General features: G+C 46.9%; 3 protein-coding genes across 3 annotated transcripts in view; 2 read left to right on the top strand and 1 right to left on the bottom strand.

Annotated features, from left to right (window-relative positions):
- Positions 1-206: 206 nt before the first annotated feature.
- Positions 207-5,971, top strand: LOC306779354 (protein FAM131A-like; the record flags this gene model as incomplete). The annotated part of the gene is made up of 4 exons (XM_079271230.1): positions 207-291; positions 387-569; positions 4,327-4,458; positions 5,307-5,971. The coding sequence occupies exons 1-4, from the start codon at positions 222-224 to the stop codon at positions 5,969-5,971; spliced, it is 1,050 nt and encodes a 349-aa protein (XP_079127356.1). The 5' UTR covers positions 207-221.
- A 7,298-nt stretch (positions 5,972-13,269) lies between these two features.
- hspb12 (heat shock protein, alpha-crystallin-related, b12) lies at positions 13,270-15,121 on the top strand (the record flags this gene model as incomplete). Its single annotated transcript, XM_079272605.1, has 3 exons — positions 13,270-13,516; positions 14,644-14,801; positions 14,945-15,121. 3 exons carry the CDS (start codon positions 13,270-13,272, stop codon positions 15,119-15,121), a joined length of 582 nt encoding a protein of 193 aa, XP_079128731.1.
- A 5,171-nt stretch (positions 15,122-20,292) lies between these two features.
- LOC306779973 (chloride channel protein 2-like) overlaps positions 20,293-22,040 on the bottom strand; it is an 89,577-nt gene continuing 87,829 nt past the window's right edge. Inside the window, exon 23 of the mRNA XM_079272108.1 lies at positions 20,293-20,716. Within this exon, the coding sequence (XP_079128234.1) occupies positions 20,522-20,716 (195 nt within the window). The 3' untranslated portion in view covers positions 20,293-20,521. The remainder of the gene's footprint in view (positions 20,717-22,040) is intronic.

Here is a 22,040-nt window from a genome sequence, read left to right as displayed (position 1 = left end):
CAGACTGTCTGATAATGACGCAGACGGGTTTAAATCGGCGCCAGTTGAAAGTGTGGCGCGTCACACAGACGCTACCTGAAGCCGAAGCCGAGGGGCACTCGTTCAGACTCCGGCTCACGTTCATGCTGAGCCGAGCTCCTGCACCGGTGTTCTCCCCCTGAGTCACACTTCTGTCTTTATTTCTCTTGTCGTTTCAGGTGAATGTTGATGACACCGTTGAAATGTTACCAAAATCAAGAAGAGCTCTCACCATTCAAGAGATCGCTGCGTTAGCGCGATCCTCCCTGCATGGTGAGTGTGCGACATTTAACCTCAAAGCTCACGAGTGCATTTCTTCTCAAAGGTTATGCTGTAGCGTAACCCCGCGCTTTCTTTTGTTTTTGCAGGTATTTCCCAGGTAGTGAAGGACCATGTGACAAAGCCGACAGCCATGGCTCAGGGCAGGGTGGCCCGCCTGATCGAGTGGAAAGGCTGGTCGAAGCCTCTGGACACTCCGGCGGCTCTGGAATCGGACTTCAACTCCTACTCGGACCTCACGGAGGGAGAGCAGGAGGCCCGCTTCGCTGCCGGTAAGACTTCTGTTTCTGCACAAAATGTACGACACAGAAAACAACAACCTTTTCCTCCACAAAGCCTGAGCTGAGAGGGCTTTTGAATGTGCACGAATGAGTTGAAGACGAGCACACCGAAGAGATGACTCACACGCCGCAGGCAAGACGGCTTATGAAAATAATGATCACAGAATAAATCCCAAATAAATGAAAAACCACAACCACAATGTAAACATATGTAAATAAGGAGCAGATCAAAATCAAAAAGAGAATTTGCAGAATTTATCTTATTGTTTCCACCATCCCCCATTTGAAGCTGCCGTTGACATGCTCAGGGTCCAGCGGACCACATCTGTCATCAGATCTCAGCGAGGTGTGAATGCAATCTGTACGGCATGAAGTCATTTAACATGGCACTCCAGTGTATTAGTATGCAGAATATATGAGACATATATGAGACATATAAGCTGCATACGCTCACCCACAGCTCACCTCCTCTTATCTCTGACTCCCTCCCGCCCCCTCTATTGATTACTCCCTTCAACCTATTCATGCCGTCCCCTCTTTTAAAGTTCCTCTCTGCCCCTTTTCTCTCTTTCCTCACCCTGTCTCCCCCCCCCCCCATTCTCTCGCTTGCTCCCTGCAATGCAGACTCTCAAGGTTGATTTGCACAGCGAGGTTTCTCTGCTGGCTATCGTGCCTCCTCTGTTCTCCTTCCTTCTTTTTTTTCCGTTTCTCTGATATTGTAATGTTCACGTGACTTTTGTTTGGGTCGACGTGTTCATGTGCGACTGTAGGGAGTCAAGCAAGCTGATCTTTAAAGGGACACAAAACAGTTCTTTAGTTCCGTAGATGGATAGATAGATTTGCGTGTGACTGTGTGAAGTGTGAATGTTTGGTGTGTGTGCAAGATAGTTATGGCAGAACACAACGGTGTTCACACACACACATTCTTTGAAGGTAATCCTGCAGTGTCTCTCCGTAGTGCATGATCAGTCCATGTGCAGGAGTTACTGTTGCCTTCTAACCCACTGAATATTTAAAAAATATATATATAAGTGCTGACGAGTATAAAACTGCAAACCACTGTACCACCTACAGCCAAACTGTATCACTGTGTACAGACCCCTTCAGATAACGTGATGAAGTCTTTGTTGTAGAAGCGTAGCAAGTGTGTGTGTGTGTGTGTGTGTGTGTGTGTGTGTGTGTGTGTGTGACAGAGAAAGAAAGAGAATCGAATCATTTTGAACGTCTTTATAGCAGTTTGAGGGTTAAGATTTGCATTACATTTAGTCATGTTGTTTATTGTGAGACATCCTATGAAGGAACAGTTGTGCACCAGTGATTATACTCTCATGGTAATGCTTGAGATTCTTTGGACGTACAGACAAAGGAGCACGGCTGTGGTTCCCTGTGTCTCTGTAGGCGTACAGTGTCTCTTTATGCATGCAGGTCAGTGACATAAAGACGTATGTATGCAGGTGAACACAGCCTTGCATCCTGAGTTAAAGGAATTATAAAAAAGGCTTTCAAAAGAGAACTAAAGAGCAGCCGGCCCTGCAGCATTTCAGTTGCTGGAGGATGTGCTCAGTGTTTGTGAGGAAAGCTCAGAGCCCATGAGCTTACAGTGGAAGATGAATGGAAACATCGATTCTGTCTCTCTGTGTGGGAGACGACGCATGAATACTGAGCATTGACCAGACAGAGAGAGTCAGACAGAGAGAGAGAGACATGAAGAGACTGAGGAGAGAGATTCAGAGAGATAGAAATCAAGATGAGAAGCGAAGGACGAGGCTGGGAGATTGAACGGGTGAAAGAGAAGCCAACGTTAGAGGAATGAGGAGAGTCAGGTGAGTCGATAGAGCGTCTTATTGAGAGAGACGATGGGAAGAAAAGGCACGACATGCAGGAGAGAGTGGATGAACGGGAGAGAATACAAAACAGATGGATTGAGAGAAAGTGGACGAGGCAGTGATGAAGAGAAAAGAAGAGAGAGCGAGAGAGAGAGAGAGAGAGAGAGAGAGGGGGGGGGAGAGAGAGAGAGGGGGGGGGGAGAGAGAGAGAGAGAGAGAGGGGGGGGAGAGAGAGAGAGAGAGAGGGGGGGAGAGAGAGAGAGAGAGCGAGAGAGCGAGAGGGCGGGAGAGAGAGAGAGAGAGAGAGGGGAGAGAGAGAGAGAGAGAGGGGGGGGGGGAGAGAGAGAGAGAGAGCGAGAGAGAGAGCGAGAGAGAGTGAGAGAGAGAGAGAGGGGGGGGAGAGAGAGAGAGAGAGAGGGGGGGGAGAGCGAGAGAGAGAGAGAGAGAGGGGGGGAGAGAGAGGGAGAGAGAGAGAGAGAGGGGGGGGGAGAGAGAGCGAGAGAGAGAGAGAGAGGGAGGAGAGAGAGAGAGAGAGAGAGAGAGAGAGAGAGAGAGAGAGGGGGGGGGGGAGAGAGAGCGAGAGAGAGAGAGAGAGGGGGAGAGAGAGAGAGAGAGAGGGGGGGGGAGAGAGAGCGAGAGAGAGAGAGAGAGGGGGAGAGAGAGCGAGAGAGAGAGAGAGAGAGAGAGATACTCTCTGATTGGTCAGCTCTTGATGATGATCGAAGGTGATTGGTCACTTTTGATGACCTTATTGGTTCTGGCACATGCTGAGTCACCTCAGAAACACACACACACACACACACACACACACACACACACACACATTGATGTCCTGTCTGTGGCCTTATATGTGTGTGTGTGTTTGTAAAATATGGTGATTGATGACGATAGTAGCGAGAGCCAATAACCACGAGAGGAATACAGCTTCCGATGAACTCATTCAACTCAACACCTTGTGATTTGAAAATGATATTTTTCGTCGTTTTACTCGAGAACACTGTCGACAGGATTACGCCTCAATAGCTACGACAGCTACTGTGTGTACAAGCTACAGAAAGCAGAGGCCGTGGTTTCACGTGCACGTGCACAGTCAGACAGATCAACCCTGTAAAGACAGTGTAGCTTTGCAAACATCGACTGTAAATCCAATACGTCAGTGTGACGCATGTAAAGCTTGGCTTGTGTTCCCGTGTAACAGGTATTGATTGAACCATGTGCTGATGTTTGGGGCTAGCGGGTGTGTTGTAGTGCATTACACAGAGGAGTGCATTCAACATTCTGTGCCCAACACGGGTATAAGTGAGGACTAAACCATAGAAACAGACCAACACTGTAAAGTGTGAAGGACTGGCCGAGGCCTTTCTGTCCTGATGATGAGACGGCTGTTCTTTCTGATTGTCGCTGTTGTTGTACGTGCAAACACATCAATGTATGTCCACACAGGTTCAACACTTCCTTCATGGTGTGTTGGATGTAAGTGACAGTAGGTTAGTATCGATAGACACAAAAAAACAAAAGAAAATCAAAATGCAAAGACAGATAATTCACTGGTGAATGAAATATGTCTGTTAAAAGAGAATCTGTCCCACCGATGGAGTTTTGATGACGTCTCATCAATACAATAATCCTCCTGGCGTAAACAGTGATGTTGTCCGGGGCTTTTCGTAGGATCGTCTTCAACGTCGTCTGCAGAACAACGGCATCAAACGCAGCCGACTCTCAGAGCAGCGGCCGCAACGAGCGCTGAGAGAACTCTGACTGATGAAGTCTGTCTGCTGCCAATCAAACCGACAGCTACACGACACGGAGCCGCGAGGGACCGCTGCCTCCTTGTTACCATGCCAACCATGTATTTGTGTGTGTACATGTGCAGCTTGTGTGTGTATATATTTATATGTGTGTGTGTGTGTGTTTGTGTGCAGGTGTTGCAGAGCAGTTTGCCATCGCGGAGGCAAAGCTGAGGGCCTGGTCGTCTGTGGACGGCGACGAGTCCAACGATGACTCATACGACGAGGACTTTCTGCCTGCCAACGAGCCCACCACACAGAGCACAGGTACACACACACACACACACACACACACACACACTAAAGCCCATTTCTTTCCTTCATCTTGTCCCTCTCTTTCCTAATACCTCAGCCTCCTCTCTCCCTGTATCTCTCCTTGTCCCAGTGCCCTAGTTTTCATCCTTTCTTTTTTTTTTGTTCCTCGTTGCAATTTGATATCCCTCCTGCAACTTTAATATCATTTCCTTTGCTGCGGAGACAGCGTCTGTGTGAGGATGGTGTGTGAGCGGGTTATAAATACACAGAGTGTATTTGACCGTGTGTGTGTGTGTGTGTGTGTGTGTGTGTACACCCGAGCTTTCATCTTGATTACACCGAACCACCAATAACCTGAACTGCAGCGAATACCATTCTGTTGCTTCTCCGTCTTCCTCTGTGGCTTCTGACTCTGGATGAAAGGCCGTTTAGTTGCTGGAGCTTCACGCGTACCAGCCGGCCTGTACGGAGCTAACCCGCTCGCACTGTGGTGAACAAAATGTGCAAAATCAAAGATGATAATTCATTTCTCTATCACGTCACATTTTCATTTTTGCAGCTGGTTTCTTATCACGACTGTCATCAAAGTGTTTATTCTTTTTTAGTTCAGCATTTTTCCACATACTGTAGTTTGCAACAAAACAAGAAATCCTTAATTGGGTTTTATGTTGTCGGGCACGTGTCGGGCACAATTGTATATAAAGTCGAAGACGTATGAATAAAGACGAGAAAGAAGCAAGTTGATTTTGCTGATGCTGCAACCTCTCGGTGACCCGACAGGAAACGAGAGTTTGATCTCGTATTTCTTCTCTCTTCTTCCTGCATGACTTCATGCTCACAGTGTGTTTCCTTTCCTCTAGATGTGTCATCGTTTCCGCCTTACTTGAAGGACCTGATCCACAGTCAGCTTTGCCAACACCTGGGCCTGCTAGGGCCCTGTGGCGAGGGTGGAGGAGGAGGAGGAGGAGGAGGAGGAGGCGGCGGCAGAGAGGGAGGCGGCAGCGGAGAGCCCTCCCCCACGGCGGGCTCCCCGGACACCTTGGGCTCCAGCCTCTGCAGCCTGGACGACCACCATCCGCTCCTGCGCGACCTGGGCGGCCACCGCGGCAACCACTCCTACAGCAACGCCGCCGAGCTCGCCGCCAAGATCCTGGCGGCTCTGCAGGGAGGGGAGGAGCTGCTGCTGGCCCGGCTTCAGCGGGCGGCTCAGGGCGGGGACTGCGGCTTCCACGGCCTGGGCGGGGGAGGGCGGGGCATCAGGCCCTGCGGGGGTCAGGACTCTCCGTGCTACTCTTATTCTGACACGTACCTGTCACCCGGCGAGGACGACGACACCCCCTGCAAGGACTATGAGAGCGCCGTGTGCCAGGTGGAGGCGGAGGGAGCGGAGTACCCGCCCGCCTACGACCCGCGCAGGAGGGTCTCCGATGTGGCCTCCTCCGGGATTGTGTCTCTGGATGAGGAGGATGAAGAGGAGGAGGAGGAGGAGGAGGAGAGGGCAGGAGAGCCCAACAACAGTGTTTAATCCCTCCAAGCGCTTTTTTCTTTTTTTTTTGCAACAACCTCCCCTTTCCTCCATGGCGTCTGAAATGTTTGAACTGCCGCGCATGCTGTCCCCCCCCCCCCCCCCAAAGACTGAAAGATAAATCATCCGTCTTTGCCTTACTTGCAGCATTTCAACTCCTCCTTTCCACCTCGTGACCGCTTCGTCCCCATTCGATGTATCGACTCTATTTTCCTTGAAGGCGTCCAAACAATCTTTTTTATCGGTGTGAGAACTGGACAGTGCTCCTGGGGAAGGACGCACGCGGGACGCGGCCTCCGTCTCCGTCTCCGTCTCCGTCTCCGTCCTCGCCGGCGGAGCGACTGTAAAAAAAACAACGGACGCCACCGACCGGGCAGACAGAATGAGTCCGAAACTCAACTTATCTTTGCATGTGTGTTGCAAGTGCTGACATCGACGGGCTGAGACGGTCTTGAGCACGGTTTGCAATCTCAGCTGTCCTGTATAACCCCCCCCCCCCAGATTCTCCCACGGGAGGGAGGGTCGTACACTGCGTCCTGGGACCTGCCCTTACCTCCCTCCCTCCCTCCCTCCCTCCCTCTCCCCTCCTTTGCAAGAGACAACATAGCATCCTCCTGGCATGGCTTGCTGAGTATGCCAAACTATCTAATCCTGTCACTACCAATTATGAGCAAATGCTGGAATGTCTTTAAAAGTGACAGGACACAGTATGTATTTTAAAATAACAACGTTTATAAATGAAAAAGATTTGTCACAAATGATATAACAGAAATGATATGCTTTTATTGTACTAGTTTTCTATCACTCAAACATGTTGATGTTCACATTATTCCAAACATCATGGTGATGGACATCTGCCATAATGACACGACCGTAGCCGCCGGATATTTCTAAAGGTTCTGTGGATTCCTGCACGGAAGGCACAGGAACTGCGGTTGTGTCAAACAAACAAACAGCCGCAGCGACGACAACAAACACCAACCGCATGTTCCTGAAGTGAGAGGTGATGGGCAGAAAGCGGCGCAGGTGGAAAAAGACGGAAAAGTGTTTTTCCCGTGAAGAGACGACGTTGCATCGGAAGATTTTCTATATTTTTGTATGCGCTGTCTTGCTTTGATCTCTTCGCCTGCGCGGCGTGCCAGTGTATGTGTTTTTTTGCACGATGCTAATGTGGCTGTAGATTTCTCCTTTTCTTCGTTATCACTGTGTGATATAGTTTCCCGGGAAAAACAAGAAAAAGAAAATAACGATACAAATGTGAACAAAACGTTTTTATTTCAAAAGAGAATACTGTGATACGGCTCGTTAAAGCATTTGTCATGAAGAGCTCTTCATGTCAAACTTCAAAACGCTCTTTCCTCTCATGGTAACTCCTGAAAAGCTTTGCCTTTTTATTCAATGCTTTCCCTTCTTTTTTTTATGACATTTGCAAAACATCAGTGTTTATGTAACAGGTGAAGGAAGTCCCATGTCCGTGGGGATGTGAGGAGCCTGTTCTCCCAGAGGGGCCGTCATTCATACAACTCAGGAAAATCCCATTGGACCAGAGCGTCACCCATAACACCACCTGTCTCTCATCCTCCGTGAGTGCGCTTGCGTGTGCGTTTTCAGTGTGTGTGTGTGTGTGTGTGTAGAAAAAGCCTGGTGTGCGTAGTTATTTTCTACAAATAATTAAAGCACAGATTCAGTCCCCACATCCATCTTTTGATGTTTGACTGTTTAGCAGAGCCTCAACGTTCGAGTCCCTATGTGTGTGAAATTGTGTGTGTGTGTGTGTGTGTGTGTGTGTGTGTGTGTGACTGTATTGTAAGATGTCAGCGAGCTCGTGAAGCTTGCCCTGTATATCCATTCCAAAACTCCTCCAATGCAGCGATTCCCTTTAAAACAGTGTGTGCTGTAGCTGAGCTAATGCTGTGAAGAATAAATAAAAACAAAACGCAAAAGGTATATAAATCTGGAAAATTATTTTGAAAATACAAACAGGATGACATCAGACTGAAACCGATACATGTTAAACGAGGAGTCCCAGTCAGGGGGAGTTGGAAAAGACAACTCAGGGCGTGAAGCTGTGCCTTTCATTCGTCACCTTTGACCTCCCAAGTTGTCCCATCACCATCACCACCATCTTCCATGCCGTCCCTCAGGCCATAGCTTGGCTTCCTTCCTCTTCTCCCTTGTTTTTTGCTCTTTTTGTTCAATGAGCAGATGCAGAGTAAACCCCTTCCTGTTGCCTCCCTGCGTGTTTTCTCCCGCCACAGATGGAGGTTACAGCGGGTCGATTTGCGTCACCGTCCTTCTGCTTGACATGAAAAGCCGGAGCGATGCTGGCGAGGCGAGGTTGTGCTTTTTGTCCTGACGTGGTGACGTTGCATTGTCCCCCCCCTTTGTCCTCCTCGCTCTCTGTCGCTCTGAGTCGCTCTCTCCCCGAGCAGTGTGTGTGTGTGTGTGTGTGTGTGTGTGTGTGTGTGTGTGTGTGTGTGTGTGTTCATTCACTCAGCTGTCCCTCTCTGTGACCACATTCCTTCGTCCAGTCTCAAACCCCAACCACGTCCTGAATCTCATCTCAAGCCCTAGAAATCAAAGTCCGTTGTAGAAGTAGACACTTCCTTCGTCTGTCCATCCTTGTGAGAATATTTTGTCCTCGTGAGGATAGAAATAGAAGAGTGCCCGCTGACACACACAAAGACAGCCTGATGAATGTCTCCCCTTCTCCGTCTCTGTCCTGTCGTCTCCCCCCCCCACACACCTTCCATACATCCCCACAGGGGGCTTCTTACGTAATCTGAGCGCTACCTTGGCAGACAGGCAATTAGCCCACGATGACAAAACCGCCTGACGAACAGGAGATGCGTATCTCTCTCCTGTCTGTCTTTTATCCCCCCCCTGTGCACTCCATCTGCGCCCTCCCTTCTCTTGTCTCCTCACCAACCACCACCGCATCTTTTGATAAAACTCTTCACAGTTTGTGGAAAGCAATGTAGGGGGAATGAAGGGAAGAACACCAGAACGCCCAGATGTCTTGAGAGTGAAACAACAACGCTTCTTTGTGTGTGTGTGTGTGTGTGTGTGTCTGTCTCCGGGCTGTGTAGTTTGTTGCTTCAGGCAAGCGTTGACATTGGATACTGATCAGAGAGAAGTGCTCCAGATTCTCCCTGCGAGTGTGACGGTGGTGGGAGAACCCGGCGCTATAAAAAGACATCAAAACATCTGTTGGACAGTGTGGAGGCTGGAGGGCGTATGAATATTCAGCTGGTGGTGCCCCTGTCACCCTATAGCCTACTTACCATTTTAGAACAGAGCCGAAGGGGCCCGGGCACCACCAGCCCCCCCCCCGGCGGTGAATATTAGGACTGTGAACACAACTGAGACTGTGACAAACTGCTGCAGGAGCCGAGTGTCGTGATCGTGAGTGCAATCTTCACAGAGATGGTCTGTGTTTAACCCATATTAGCCTCCACGTCGTAATTAAGACGTCCCACAGTCCTCGGGGAGGGGGGTTAGGTGCATGCAGTGACACCGGGCACGCACGCACGCACACACACACACACACACACACACACACACACACACACACACACACAAAATGGAGAGGCCTGTGAGAGTTCAGAGAGCAAAGCCATACAACTCACCCAGCAGAGACAAAGACAAGCTAGCAGGGTAAGAGGAATATAGAATGTACTGCCCCATCCACATCATCAGCATCAGTCAAACACACACACACACACACACACACACACACACCCTCCCTTCTCCTCCCTCTGAAATCTCAATCCTGACTTTCATTTTTCTCTTTTTTAATACTTTTCTTCCTCTTTTGGCGGAATGTAATTATTTGAATATTGCCATCTTGGATTTGAAAAATGAGTCTTTGTTTGCTGCATCTGATATTATTTCGAGTTAATAAAATATTGTTATTGTTATTTGCAACAACAAAAAAATCTGCTTTGGTGTGATGTGATTATTTTTTATGATGTACAAGTATTTCAGTTAGAAAGAAAAATAAAATAGTATAAAATAAAATAATATAAAATAATAAAATAATATAAAATAAAAGAATATAAAACAATATAAAATAAAATAATAAAATAATATCAAATAAAATAATATTAAATGAAATAAAATGAAATATAACACTGTATACAGTTACATTACAGTTGAGAGTTAAAGAGAGATGGGAGGAGATGTGTGCAGAGCTCCATTAATGTAGTGGTTAATGGTCATGATTCGACAATGAACTATTACATTCACCTCTTAATGCTTAATATACGACTGGACATTCACTGTGGTGCACACACCATAAAGCCTGCTGCAACGACATCATCATCATTAAGCTATTAGCAGGGCAAAGGACAGCAGTTAGAGAAACCACACAAAGTGACGCTGGTCTTCGTGATCCTACAGCACTATTTCATTTTCCCATGACATCACCGGGGAGCTCAGGAATCCATGTGGCTGGTAGGGGCTCGAGGGCGGGAGTGGATGGAAATATCGAGCAGGACGTGATGGATTTCAAACAAAGCTTGATGTGTGAGATCATCAGGGTTTTGCATCCTTGTGCCTCCCAGGTCCGGTTTGCTGGAGTGTAAATAAAATCTTCCTTGATAAGTTTTTAAAAAAATGTGTAAATAGAGAATAGGTTCCATATAAAACAACAACCAAATGAGAAAAGTCTGTCTTTGTTCCTGATGTCAAAATCAGGTCGAAGGTGAAATATACACAAACAATGTACCTGAAAGAATGTATTTATGTTCTACGCAGTCCTGCCAGATGTCGATGATGGAGAAATATTCAACAACTTCTGAAAATGACTCTCTCACACCTTGTTTGGTCTGGACTTTCAGAACTTTCAATTTGATCCGAAAACAAATGACATATAATATGATAATATAATATGTCATAAAAACGTCATAGTATGAGATTTAATAAAAAAAACACCATGTAAAAAAAAGGTTAAAAATAGTATGTCAAAAAACCTCTTATTGTAGTTTATCAAAAAAGTCACAGTGTTGTATGACGAAAAAATGTATTGGATAATATGTCGAAAAAATCATAAAAAACACATGTTGTAAAGTATGGCATGAAGGAGTCACAGTATAGCACGTAAAGAAACGTCAGAGTAGTTTATGTTGAAAAATGTCAGAGTATAGTCGAAAAACATCTGCAGTATTTCATAAAAAACATCACAATATAGCATGTCAACAAAACTTAGTCAGAGAAGTAGTCGTATAATAAGTGAAAAATAAACTAATAAAATGGGGTGATATTATAAAATGTTGAAGAAATGAATACATAGTTAAGTATGTAGAATCATAAGTCATAGTAGATCAAATAATGTCATTAAAAAGTCATCGTGTAGAATGTTGGAAGAAGGACTTTTACCCGGCCTATCTTATAAATATAGAGCCCAAACTGCAGGAACAGATCATGTTCAACACATCAGGGGAAATGATATTGTATAACTCATATATGCAGCAAACCACTGGATATATGAGCTGCAGCCGGCAGCAGCTGTGCACCCGGTGGTGCCTCGGGGGGTCCGAGTGTCATCAAGGACCAAACACACTCACAAAGCAGTCTGCTGTCCTCGAGTAGGAGGCACAGGACCCCCATCAAATGCACCGGCAGACTGACGAACAGCTTGTTCAGGCAATAAAGAATAAATAACACACACACACACACACTAACACACACGCACACACACACGCACACTAACACACACACACAAAGTGCAATCCAACCCTTGAACAATATGCAGCATTGTTAATGTCTGTGGTTCTGTCTTTGTTTCACATTCAACAGATGGATATGTTCATTGCTTCTTGTGTTTGTGTCATTATATTTATTGTGTTATATTTTGTGTGTGTTTTTATATTCTCTATTTATTTCCTGTCTTAGTTGGAGCCTCCCAGAGAAAGAATTTCACAATCATGTGCTTCTGAAGGGAGAAACAATAAACATCTGGAATCTTGAATCTTAAATCTTGAATCGTGAATCTATAGCATGTCAACAAAAGTCAAGTATCAAATGTTTGTGTTGCGACCATTATCATCAAAATGATTAAAAAAAGCATGGTTGTGTTGTGTCCCCCCCGGGTATGAGTCTGAAGAACGACAGCCTTTTGAGGAGTTGTGCCTGTCATCACAACTGTGTCCTCCACTTTGGAAATCCAAATTGGGCCCCTGGTTGGCGGTCAGGAGAGGTTCTGTGTTCCGGGCTCTGGAGACCACGGCGTGCCCCCCAGAGACCCCCAGAGACTAAACGCAGTCCCGGTGGAGACGCGGGACCTCTGGCAGGAGAGCTGAGTGGACGAAGTCCTCTGCTGCTGACTGGCAGGAGTTAGAGAAGACAGCTGAGTCTTTGCATTGACTGAATAAAACCTCTTTCCTCTCATCCTGCACTTCTTTCAGGTCAAACCGCATGAAGATCTTTTTTTAAACATGCTTTGACAAGCAGTTTAAAAGAAAAGATGCTGTCGAGGATTTATCAATGCATACTGTGATACACAAGGACAGATACAAGTGTTTCCCAGAGAGCACAGACTGGCGGTGTCATGTTGATGTGCTGCTGATTCACGGCACTGTTTCAGCTTTATAGCTCCCGCTGTGACTGGAGGCGACATTAACCTGAAGGGCAGGATGACGTGCTGCCGAATGACATTCTTCACATCCTCCAATGAAAACAACACACGTACATAAAGTATTAAGGATTAATACCAGAGTCTTGAATGTTACATTTTGCACATTTGGTGTTTCTGAGTTTGAATCATTGCTCTCCGTCTCCTGCACTCATCTGTTATTCCATTAGCAGCTTTGCTAAACATTAAAAGGCCATGTTTCTCTTGCATTATTGATAAGCGTCCACGTTGAATGCGCGGCCAGTCCAATGGACGACCTGACCACTCCAGCACTCTATTTATGACCACATGCCGGGGGGGGGGGGGGGGGGGGGGGCTCCAAGTGGCCCCCATTCAGCCTTATCTCTGCTGTGTCTGAATAAGAAGGGGTCTCCGCTCCTTATCAGTTTGTCCGTTACATTCCTGGCACCATGCGGTTGGACGGACTGCCATTTATGGCTAAAGGGAGAACACTGCAGAGCCCACGCTGTGCTCCACTGACCCACAATGCACTGGGGCTTTATAAAAACCCACACAAAGACCCCTGGACAGTTAGAGAGAGCTCATCCACTTTAGTAAACTCCTGTTTTTTGTCACTATTTATTCTAAGGCGACTTAGCAGACATCACATTTGAGAGAAATAGTGTGGGAGTGTGTTTTCCAGGTAGCCTACATCTCTCCCATCATGGCATCGCTGACATCTTCCAGTCGCAGGTCCTCCTCGTCCTACCGCTCATCGTCCCGCTACAGCACCTCCAGCTCCTATCGCTCGGAGGGCTCGCTGGGCGGCTCGCCCGACTCCCTGGATCCCCTTTTCCAGCCGTTTCTGGAGTCTGCCGATCGCTCCGGTCTGTTTGGAGAGGAGGGGCCCGGGGGGGCCGGCTGTTCGACCCCCTTCAGCAGGCAGAGCAGGGCCTCCTGTGGGCTCACTGGTGAGGGGAAAGAAGGGCAACAGAAAGCATGCATTCTGCTCTTACATGATGTCATTTAAAGAATTTCCACAGATGAATAACAAACATTTTACATTTAAAATATAAAAAACAAACAGTCTGGAGTTGTGTTGAAATGTTGAGATGCATAAAAGGTAATTTTTAATGAAACGTGTGAATCTGTGTACATTCATAAAGGGCTGTAATACTTCCTTACACGAGGAAGGTTCAATGAGCCTTTCTAGCATTCTCATGCTCAACAGCTCTACTGGAGCAGTCACAGCTTTAGTGCCTTGCTCATGGGAACCGTGGCAGCCGTTCTTCAGGCACTTACGTGTTCCACCAGCAGGCAGGAGGCATTATAGTGTCCCATTACAGCGGCGGGCTGATTGAAAGAGAAGCGCAGAGAAAGAGAACGAGCTGCAGCTCAGTGAAAGTAATGAGCCGTGAGGACGAGCGTCCACACGGCTCCCCAAACGAGCAGCAAGGTGACAGACAATGCATATGAAGTGGAGCGCCAATGTAAAACACAGGAGCTTGTGAAGGCTTAATGTGAAATGTTCCAACAGTTCTGCTGCCACACAACTCAGGAACAAGCACAATAACAACACAGGTAGTACTGGTGTGAAGCTACAGGCAGATTAAAGCATCATCAAGTAAACCGGCTACAATCTGGTTTCAGTGACTCGTTTGGAGTATTTTAGTCCTCACATGTGAAATCAAATACAAATATAAGACTTGCATGTGTTTGATGAAACCACTGAGTCTCTTCTTCCGTGAAACATTGTCTCTTTCCAGACAGTAAACACCGTTAAAACATAAAGCTTCAGTCTCTCATGGCGTTTAATGGCTTTTGTGTTCTAGTCAGAGCATCAAATATTTAAAACAAACAGCTGAGCAACAATGCTTTACATGAATATATGAAGCCCTAAAGTATAACCTAAATATATGAAATGAATAAAACATGAAATACATATTTGTGTAAAATGTTGAAATGAACCATTGTTTGTGAAATTATTCAAGAAAACTGTTAATATTATTGTTAAATGTTTAAGTTTGAACATTGATTTAATTATAGTTTCTTCACTGCAGATGTTGTTCAAAGCAGAACTCCTGTTGTTTCTCTGCAGCTCCTGCAGGCGGCGCTGTGACGGGCCAGAGCGGCACAGGAGGCGCCGTCCGGTGCCTGCGAGACACTTACTACATGTCCGCTGACGTCAGCCAGTTTGAGCCGCACGATGTGGTGGTGATGGCCTACAACCATCATGTTGTCATTCAGGCCCAGAAGGTGTGTGTGTGTGTGTGTGCGTGTGTGTGTGTGTGAATCAAGTTCACACATCTCTTCTTTCCTCCGTTTGCCCGTTAATACTTCTGAGCAGCAGCTGTCCCCTCCTCGTCCTACAGCTCAACCCTCTGACCTCTGACCTGCAGGTGCGAGATGATGGAAGCGTCAGCGACACCTTCACCCACAAGTCCCTGTTTCCAGAGGACATGGACCCGCTGTCGGTCAGTGGGACCCTGAACCCCGACGGTACCCTGGTGGTGAGCGTCCGCCGGACCACGGAGCCCCCGGGGGTCCCCACCTACCGCAGTGAAGCTCGCCTTTGATTGATGGCCTCTGTGTTTGTGCAGCCTGCGTCAACGCTTTCCTCCAACATCACCGCCTGCACTCAAGTCAGGCCGGCTGTTGAGTGAGGTCATGGTGGACCGATGGGGAATGTTAACGTTTGGATCTTTGATGTGATTGTAGAATGTTTCAAATAGTTTTGTTGCAGAAAAATGAGACAAAAGTGAAAACTGTTGCTTTCAGTCCATGAAGCCGGAGTCCTGGGATCAGATCTACGGGGGAACGGGACGTTACAGCGTCTTTAATATTGCTTTTACTTTTCTCACTTTCTTCTTGTATGTTAATACTTTTTATAGCAAGTCGCCATCTATGTATGGAGTGTGATGATAAACATGAGGATTTGTTATTTTCTCAGACATGGAATAAAGATGAGTTTTAACCCCCCAAAGATATATTCATGAAACTCGTTATTTTTATGAGTTTGTTGTCATTGGTCAGCGGGAGCAGGAGCCACAGAGTAGAGCTGCTGTTAGAAGCTGAAAAGAAGCCGTTTCAGTCAAAACGTGTTTGTGATCCTCACACAGTCACTCAGAGTGAATGTGTTTGACCTGAAAGATCTGTTTCACTTGAACTTAAATCCAGACAAAGTCAGTCATCCGATTTGACTTCTCTTCTGAAATAAATTCTGTGCTTTGCTCGTGCAAAGAGTTTCAAAAGCATGACAGCTCACTGATGTTTGATGAAGGTTAACAATAACAATCTCACACACACACACACACACACACACACACACACACACACACACACACACACACACACACACACACACACACACACACACACACACACACACACACACACACACACACACACTAAAGTTGTTAAGTCACTGAGCGACGGAGCAGCGTACTTAACGAATGACCTCCTTCAGCTCATTAAGCTTTTTTGTTTTTGCATGGCACTCTCCACCCACTGCAGTCCAGATGTTCATTCACACGCAGCAAACAACAGAATGGAGTGTGTGTGTGCGTGTGTCAGAGAATGAAGGAGACACATCGAGGAAAAGCACACACTCGTCTGTATTACTGCCACTGATGTGCTGCACTTGACTGACTTCAATATTTTGGGATTTTTAATGGTTACAGAACTTCAGCAGCTGAATGAGACACTGACACGTGATTTCTCTTCACTTTCCTGCATTAACGAGTTGAAAAGAACATGAACGCACCATTAAACTCACCAGCTCGCAATAGAGTGACGTGCAAACAGATCTATGTCATGGAGCCCACACTGTCACTAACTGCACTCCCTTGCATATTATCACATTCTGGGGAAAAAGAAACAGTGATGTCACTGAGAAGTAGACAGAAGGGTCTACAAACTAATATATATATACACACATATATATGTATATATATGTGTGTATATATATATATATATATACACATATATATGTGCATATACATATATATATATGTGTATATATATATATATATACACACACATATATACACACACACATGTATACATATACATATACATACATATATATCTATACATATACATACACACACACACAAGTAGATGAGAAAATCATGCACCTTATACTCTCAAGTCTAAGTTGATGTGGATCTAGGATGCTCTCTTCTGTTGGAGATGAAAAGGTTTATTCACTGAGGTCGCAGGACTTAAGATACCATATACATGTAACGCACTTTAAAATGAGAGCTGTGCCATTTTCAGCTCTACAGAAAATGTGTTGTGTACATTACATTACTACGAATAAAACGTCATTCAAAGTGTCGTAGCGGCCGATTTATTTCGGTCGGAGCTCGGCGGAAATGCAGAGACGGAAGGACAAACACACCCAATGGTGCATTAAAACACATTCTAAAGGTGCAGGGGAAATAAAAGTAGATTAAGCCGTGAGCAGATTGAATTATGGGTATACATCTGCTCGTTGAACATGCAGGGTTAGGAACAAACCTCGTCTAAAGCCGCCCTGTGCCTTGGACTAATTGGAACACTGTACTGCGTTTGCTTCCCCGCGGGGAGAATCAGCGGTGCTTTCCAGCTGGGACTGAGGGGGAACGCAGAGGACCCACAGCTGAGGACAACAGTCCCACGAGACACAAGAACAGGAAGTCATCAACAAAACCACTGTTTGTTAAAATCGCATTTATTCATCCCTGATGTACAAAACAATGGTTCATTTTTTTTTTTCCTGTGTGAAAAACAGCTCTCGATTGTGTTGAGCTCAGTCTGGTTTGGCCCTCGGGGGGTTTGGCCCGTAGTGGAGGCCTTCGGTACGATGTAGTCTGTGAGGAGAGGATAGAAGCTGATGTGAGGACCTGGTCCTCTCGAAGCCCCTCAGACTGAAGGAGAGGAAGATAGAGCTGACCCAGCGTCAGTGCTTCAGGACGGCTTGTATGATTCACCACAGAGCCTTTAAAGACCCGACGGGAAGGTTTCCCAAAGGCCAAAACAAAGGCTGACCAGCACCCAAAAGGTGCCAACAGAGTTTCACTGAAATATCTTCAGCTGATTCCCGTGAGATCAGATAACAACTTCTATTGAGGCTTCAGGGGAAACCTTCCCGCTGAAAACCGTCATTCAAATATCACTTCATCGCACACGAGCTCCTCATATACAAACACCTTTTTACACTTTTCAGGTTTCTTTACAAAAATAAGGTTATCTTGCGTTCACGACATCGATTAACACGGAGTCACAAAGTGAGATGAACAGTTATTGCACAAATCGATTACCTACGAGTGGATCATCCATGAAAAGAAAATGAAAAACGTCATTTTATACAAACTTCTACTTTGATTAATACAGACGAATAAATATGCATCGACCTCGGTCTACGGCTGCCTGGTAGCGAATGGGACGAGGAAGAGGAGGAGAATGAAGAGCACAAACAAATGAGAGTGGATCTCAGTCAGTCACAGGGGGGGGGGGGGGCTGACGACAATGACAGGTTGCCATGGTGACATTGCACAACGCCCCCCCCCCCCCCCCCGCTTACATATTTGTGTGTGAAAAGTGCCTCGTCTGCATGCGCATGACTAGAAGAGGAACATCTCACAGGAGGATTTAATATTCCTGCTGATGAAGAAGAGGAGTCGATGAAGGCACTTGTGGAATGTCACCAAGCAGACGTCATGCTGGTCCCTTCAACATTAACTTACAGCCCCCCCCCCCCCCCACTATCTCGCTCCATTGCAAGCCTTCATTTCAGACAGCATGTCAAAAGATTTAAAACACACATAAGACAGCGTTATCTCTTTGAAATCATCAAATGTCAAAAATTACTCAATATCATAAAAGTCCCCCCCCCCCACCCCAAAATCTCTTTCAAAAAGAGAATAGTCAACGATTTAAGATTGGTTAAGACGTTAAATATGATTTATACATTACAGGAACAATGTTAAATATATTAATCTGTGAGTTTGCTCAGACCCCCCCCCAGTTCAAAATCAAGTGACAAATAAAGCTGAGTGAGTGAATGGAAGACACTGATCAGTGAAATAATTAGTGAGAATAACAGGAGGAAGTGTAAATACAGAGAACACACAGGCACCAGAGGAGACCGTCAGATCAACATTCAGCGCTTCTGTTTTTGCTACATTGTGATCGGATGTATGTGTGTAAAATAAACTCACATGCACTCCGTCATGCGAAGCCGTGCTGTTCTACTGTGTGTTCTACTTCCAGTAAAAATACCCCCCCCCCCCATGCAATGCGTCTATGAAGCTCTGTGTGTGTGTGTGTGTGTGTGTGTGTGTGTGTGTGTGTGCGTGCGCGTGCATTTAAGGCATCCAAAGAGCAGATCCTGTAGTAGCGGACGTCCGTGCCTCGTCCAAGAAACTGAAATAAAGTGTCTGAAAGGACGTACGGTCAGATGTGGAACAGACGGAGAAACAAATCAATGTGTTTCTGCTGACGAGCCTCAAGCATTATGGCAGACATGAATTATTAAATACACAGTACTTATACATTATCGGTCATGTCAGACTTGCTGCTGCATCATGAACCACGCCGCCAATTCATCTTTCATTTGCCCCAGAAGCAGATTCAGTCGTCGGCTACGCCCGGCGAGCAGCTGGAGCGATACTTTACTCGTGATCTGGAGGTACAGAGGGTGAAGACGAGCTATGTTTCAGAAGTGCTTATTCTACATGTTGCTCCCAGTTATGGATTTGCTTTAGTGTTTAATCTCCCGGGTCACGCTTCAGTTCAAGCTGCTGCTTTCTGCATTAATCAAGCTGACTCTGCTCACATATTGTAATCTGGCTGCCTGGACCATGACATCATAGCTGATGGGGGGGGGGGGATTGATGAGAGGCCCCAGAGCAGCTGGTTCGGTGATGATTTCTTCATTCTTTCTGCCGTCCATTTGCCCCCCCCGTTCTTCCCTCCCCCCCTCTCGCTTCCTGCCCTCCCCCCCCCCACAGCCGTCTCTGGAACAGTTATTAAGAGCTATATTTAGATAAGCAGAACAACCTCGACTCGGCCCTGTCCCCCCCCCGTGTGTGTTTCCTACGTGTCTTAGTGATGTAAGGCCCGTGGCTCCGCGGGATGAAAGGAGTGCACATTCTACATGTGAAGGGCTCCGGATGCGTCCGCTGCCAACAGGCACGTCCATGAAGGACTCGGGAGTGAAGAGATGAGAGGACCGGAGGAGAAGAGGTGTAATGGAAACAAGTGAATGCATCCGACCCCCCGTAGTCCGGTGCTTCTCAATTAGGGCGAACTGTCGTGTAATACACAAAGAAACGGCGCCGCGGCGAATTCCAGTTAAACCCAGACCACCTGATCAGTCACAGATAAAATGATTCAAGCTGGAAAAGAAATAAGAAATGTTGCTACCGCCCCTCTTCTCACTTCACACGCTCACACTCACAGTACGCTCACACGGCATTCCTCCTCGTCATCGTCGCTGAAGTGGAAGACTCGTTCAAAAGATGAACTTTTTGCAGAAGCTGCGAAACTTTGATCTCAACTCAAAAGATACACGAACGAAACAAAGTCTGCTGAAAGAAAAAGAATCCCTTTAAAAAAAGATTTCAACCCGTTCCCGGTCCCTAGTTGGATGAGACCAACAGAAGCCCCCCCCCCCCCCCCCCCAAAAAACAATATTGAATCCAAATGGAGAGCAGGGCACAGGTTGAGTTGTGTTCCTCTACCCTGCGGAGTGTCTGGATTGGTCAGTGCAGGACTCCTGGATGAGAGCTGGTGGGTACATGAAGCAAGAGGAGTGAGGAGCTACAAAGAGGCTCGCAGTCGGACTCTTTCCAGGATTAAATATCGATCCTCTGCCCTGAGGATTCTTGCATTTCCGTGGCTTTGGGAGATTAAACATCTCAACGCCTCCTCCTCCTCCTCCTCCTCCTCATCTACCCGCTCTTCCTCCTCCTCCTCCTCCTCCTTCCCCCTCACTGGGATTTCTCGTCGGACTCGGAGGGGGTGTGGTCGCGGGGCAGCGACAGGCTCTTGTGGCGATCCCACAGCTTGTGGAGCTCGGTGGCTTCGTTCTCGCTGCTGCTGGTGCCGCTGTCCCGGAAGCTGGCCAGAGGAGGACGCACCTTCACCCCCTTCACCATCACGGAGCCCTCGATGGCTTTACGGAGCTGGATGGAGAAAGACAAAGAGCTCAAGTCTGGAACACTCATGCAGGTCACACGCCAACGAGGCTACGCACGCCTGAACCAACCGCAAGCTCAGGCTTAAGAGCCAGAGTAGCCTAACAGCACATATGGCTTGAATATACAAGTAGCAAACTTTGGATAACACACTTTATCTCCATTTGTGCAAAGGGTCCAGCATTGCATCATGGGAGAATAGTGTGCATCAATAGTACACGTAGAAAGTGCCTTTCTATGTATGAATACTGTCTGGTTTGAGTAGTGTGTGTGTGTGTGTGTATATATACACACTTTCATCCATGAGACTACAGTACGTTTTACATTTGGTCACGTGAGTCGTTTTGTGCCTACATTGCACTATTTGCTACAGGGATTTGTTCGGTGGCTGAAACATTTCACAGAAAGTAGGAGAAGAGAAACGAGAGGCAGAAATGACTGCACATGTATTAATCTCTGCGGCTCCGCCTACGCACCGCAGAACTGAAGTAGATGAAAGAAGGTCCAGTCACGGGGTCAGACCTGATCTGTCACAGTACCAACTGCAGAAATGTTCAGCACAATGGAGGATTTATGCAGGAAATCAAAGTGGCTGAGATTTTAGGTAAAACCAAAGGGCCAAGCTAAAATACCGCTCCATTATCTTTGCATTTCTCTGCTGCTCTGTCGTTGAGGTTTCTGTCTGGTCTGGGTGCTGCAGATCCTGCATGCGTCTGCATGCTGCAGGGTGGAACTACGCGGTTTCCTCTCGCCCGTAAGGACCAGCGAGGCTGTGACACAGCGTGTCCGTGAGACAGACGCGGCAGGCTGGGCTGTATCTGCCACGGCTGGCTTTTTGTTGTTGTTTTGTCTGCTGCTGGAACGTAGAACAAAAAAGCCTAAACGTCAGGGACAGGTAAGCAGCGACGCACTCGGCAGCAATCCTCTCACCACCACTTCCTGGCCAATCCACGGAGAGTAAGGGTTAGGTTTCAGTTGTTTGTGAGGCAGGAGAGAGATGGAAAGAGAGGGGGGGGGCAGAGAACAGACGGAGAGACAATAGATAGAGACAGCAATATGTAGCAGCCTTTAGTCTGTCACGGTGCATAACAGGCAGAGGGAGGAGGAAGTGTGTGTGTGTGTGTGTGCGGAGCAGCCCTGGAGATGCTGTCAGTGATTTCACAATTATGAAAGCAGAGAATTTGCATCTTGTGTAACTGACGGTAGTCACGACTTCTTCAACAGGAGAAGATGAAATGGATCCTGAGTGTAAGCTGCACATGAAACCACTGAACTCACTGATGAAACAGGAACTACGAGCCGGGATTCCTAC

This window comes from Melanostigma gelatinosum (assembly GCF_949748355.1).
Source record: "Melanostigma gelatinosum genome assembly, chromosome: 7".
Classification (NCBI taxonomy): Eukaryota; Metazoa; Chordata; class Actinopteri; order Perciformes; family Zoarcidae; genus Melanostigma; species Melanostigma gelatinosum.
Note: the sequence above shows the minus strand (reverse complement) of the source record. Positions and strands in the feature narration are given on the sequence as shown.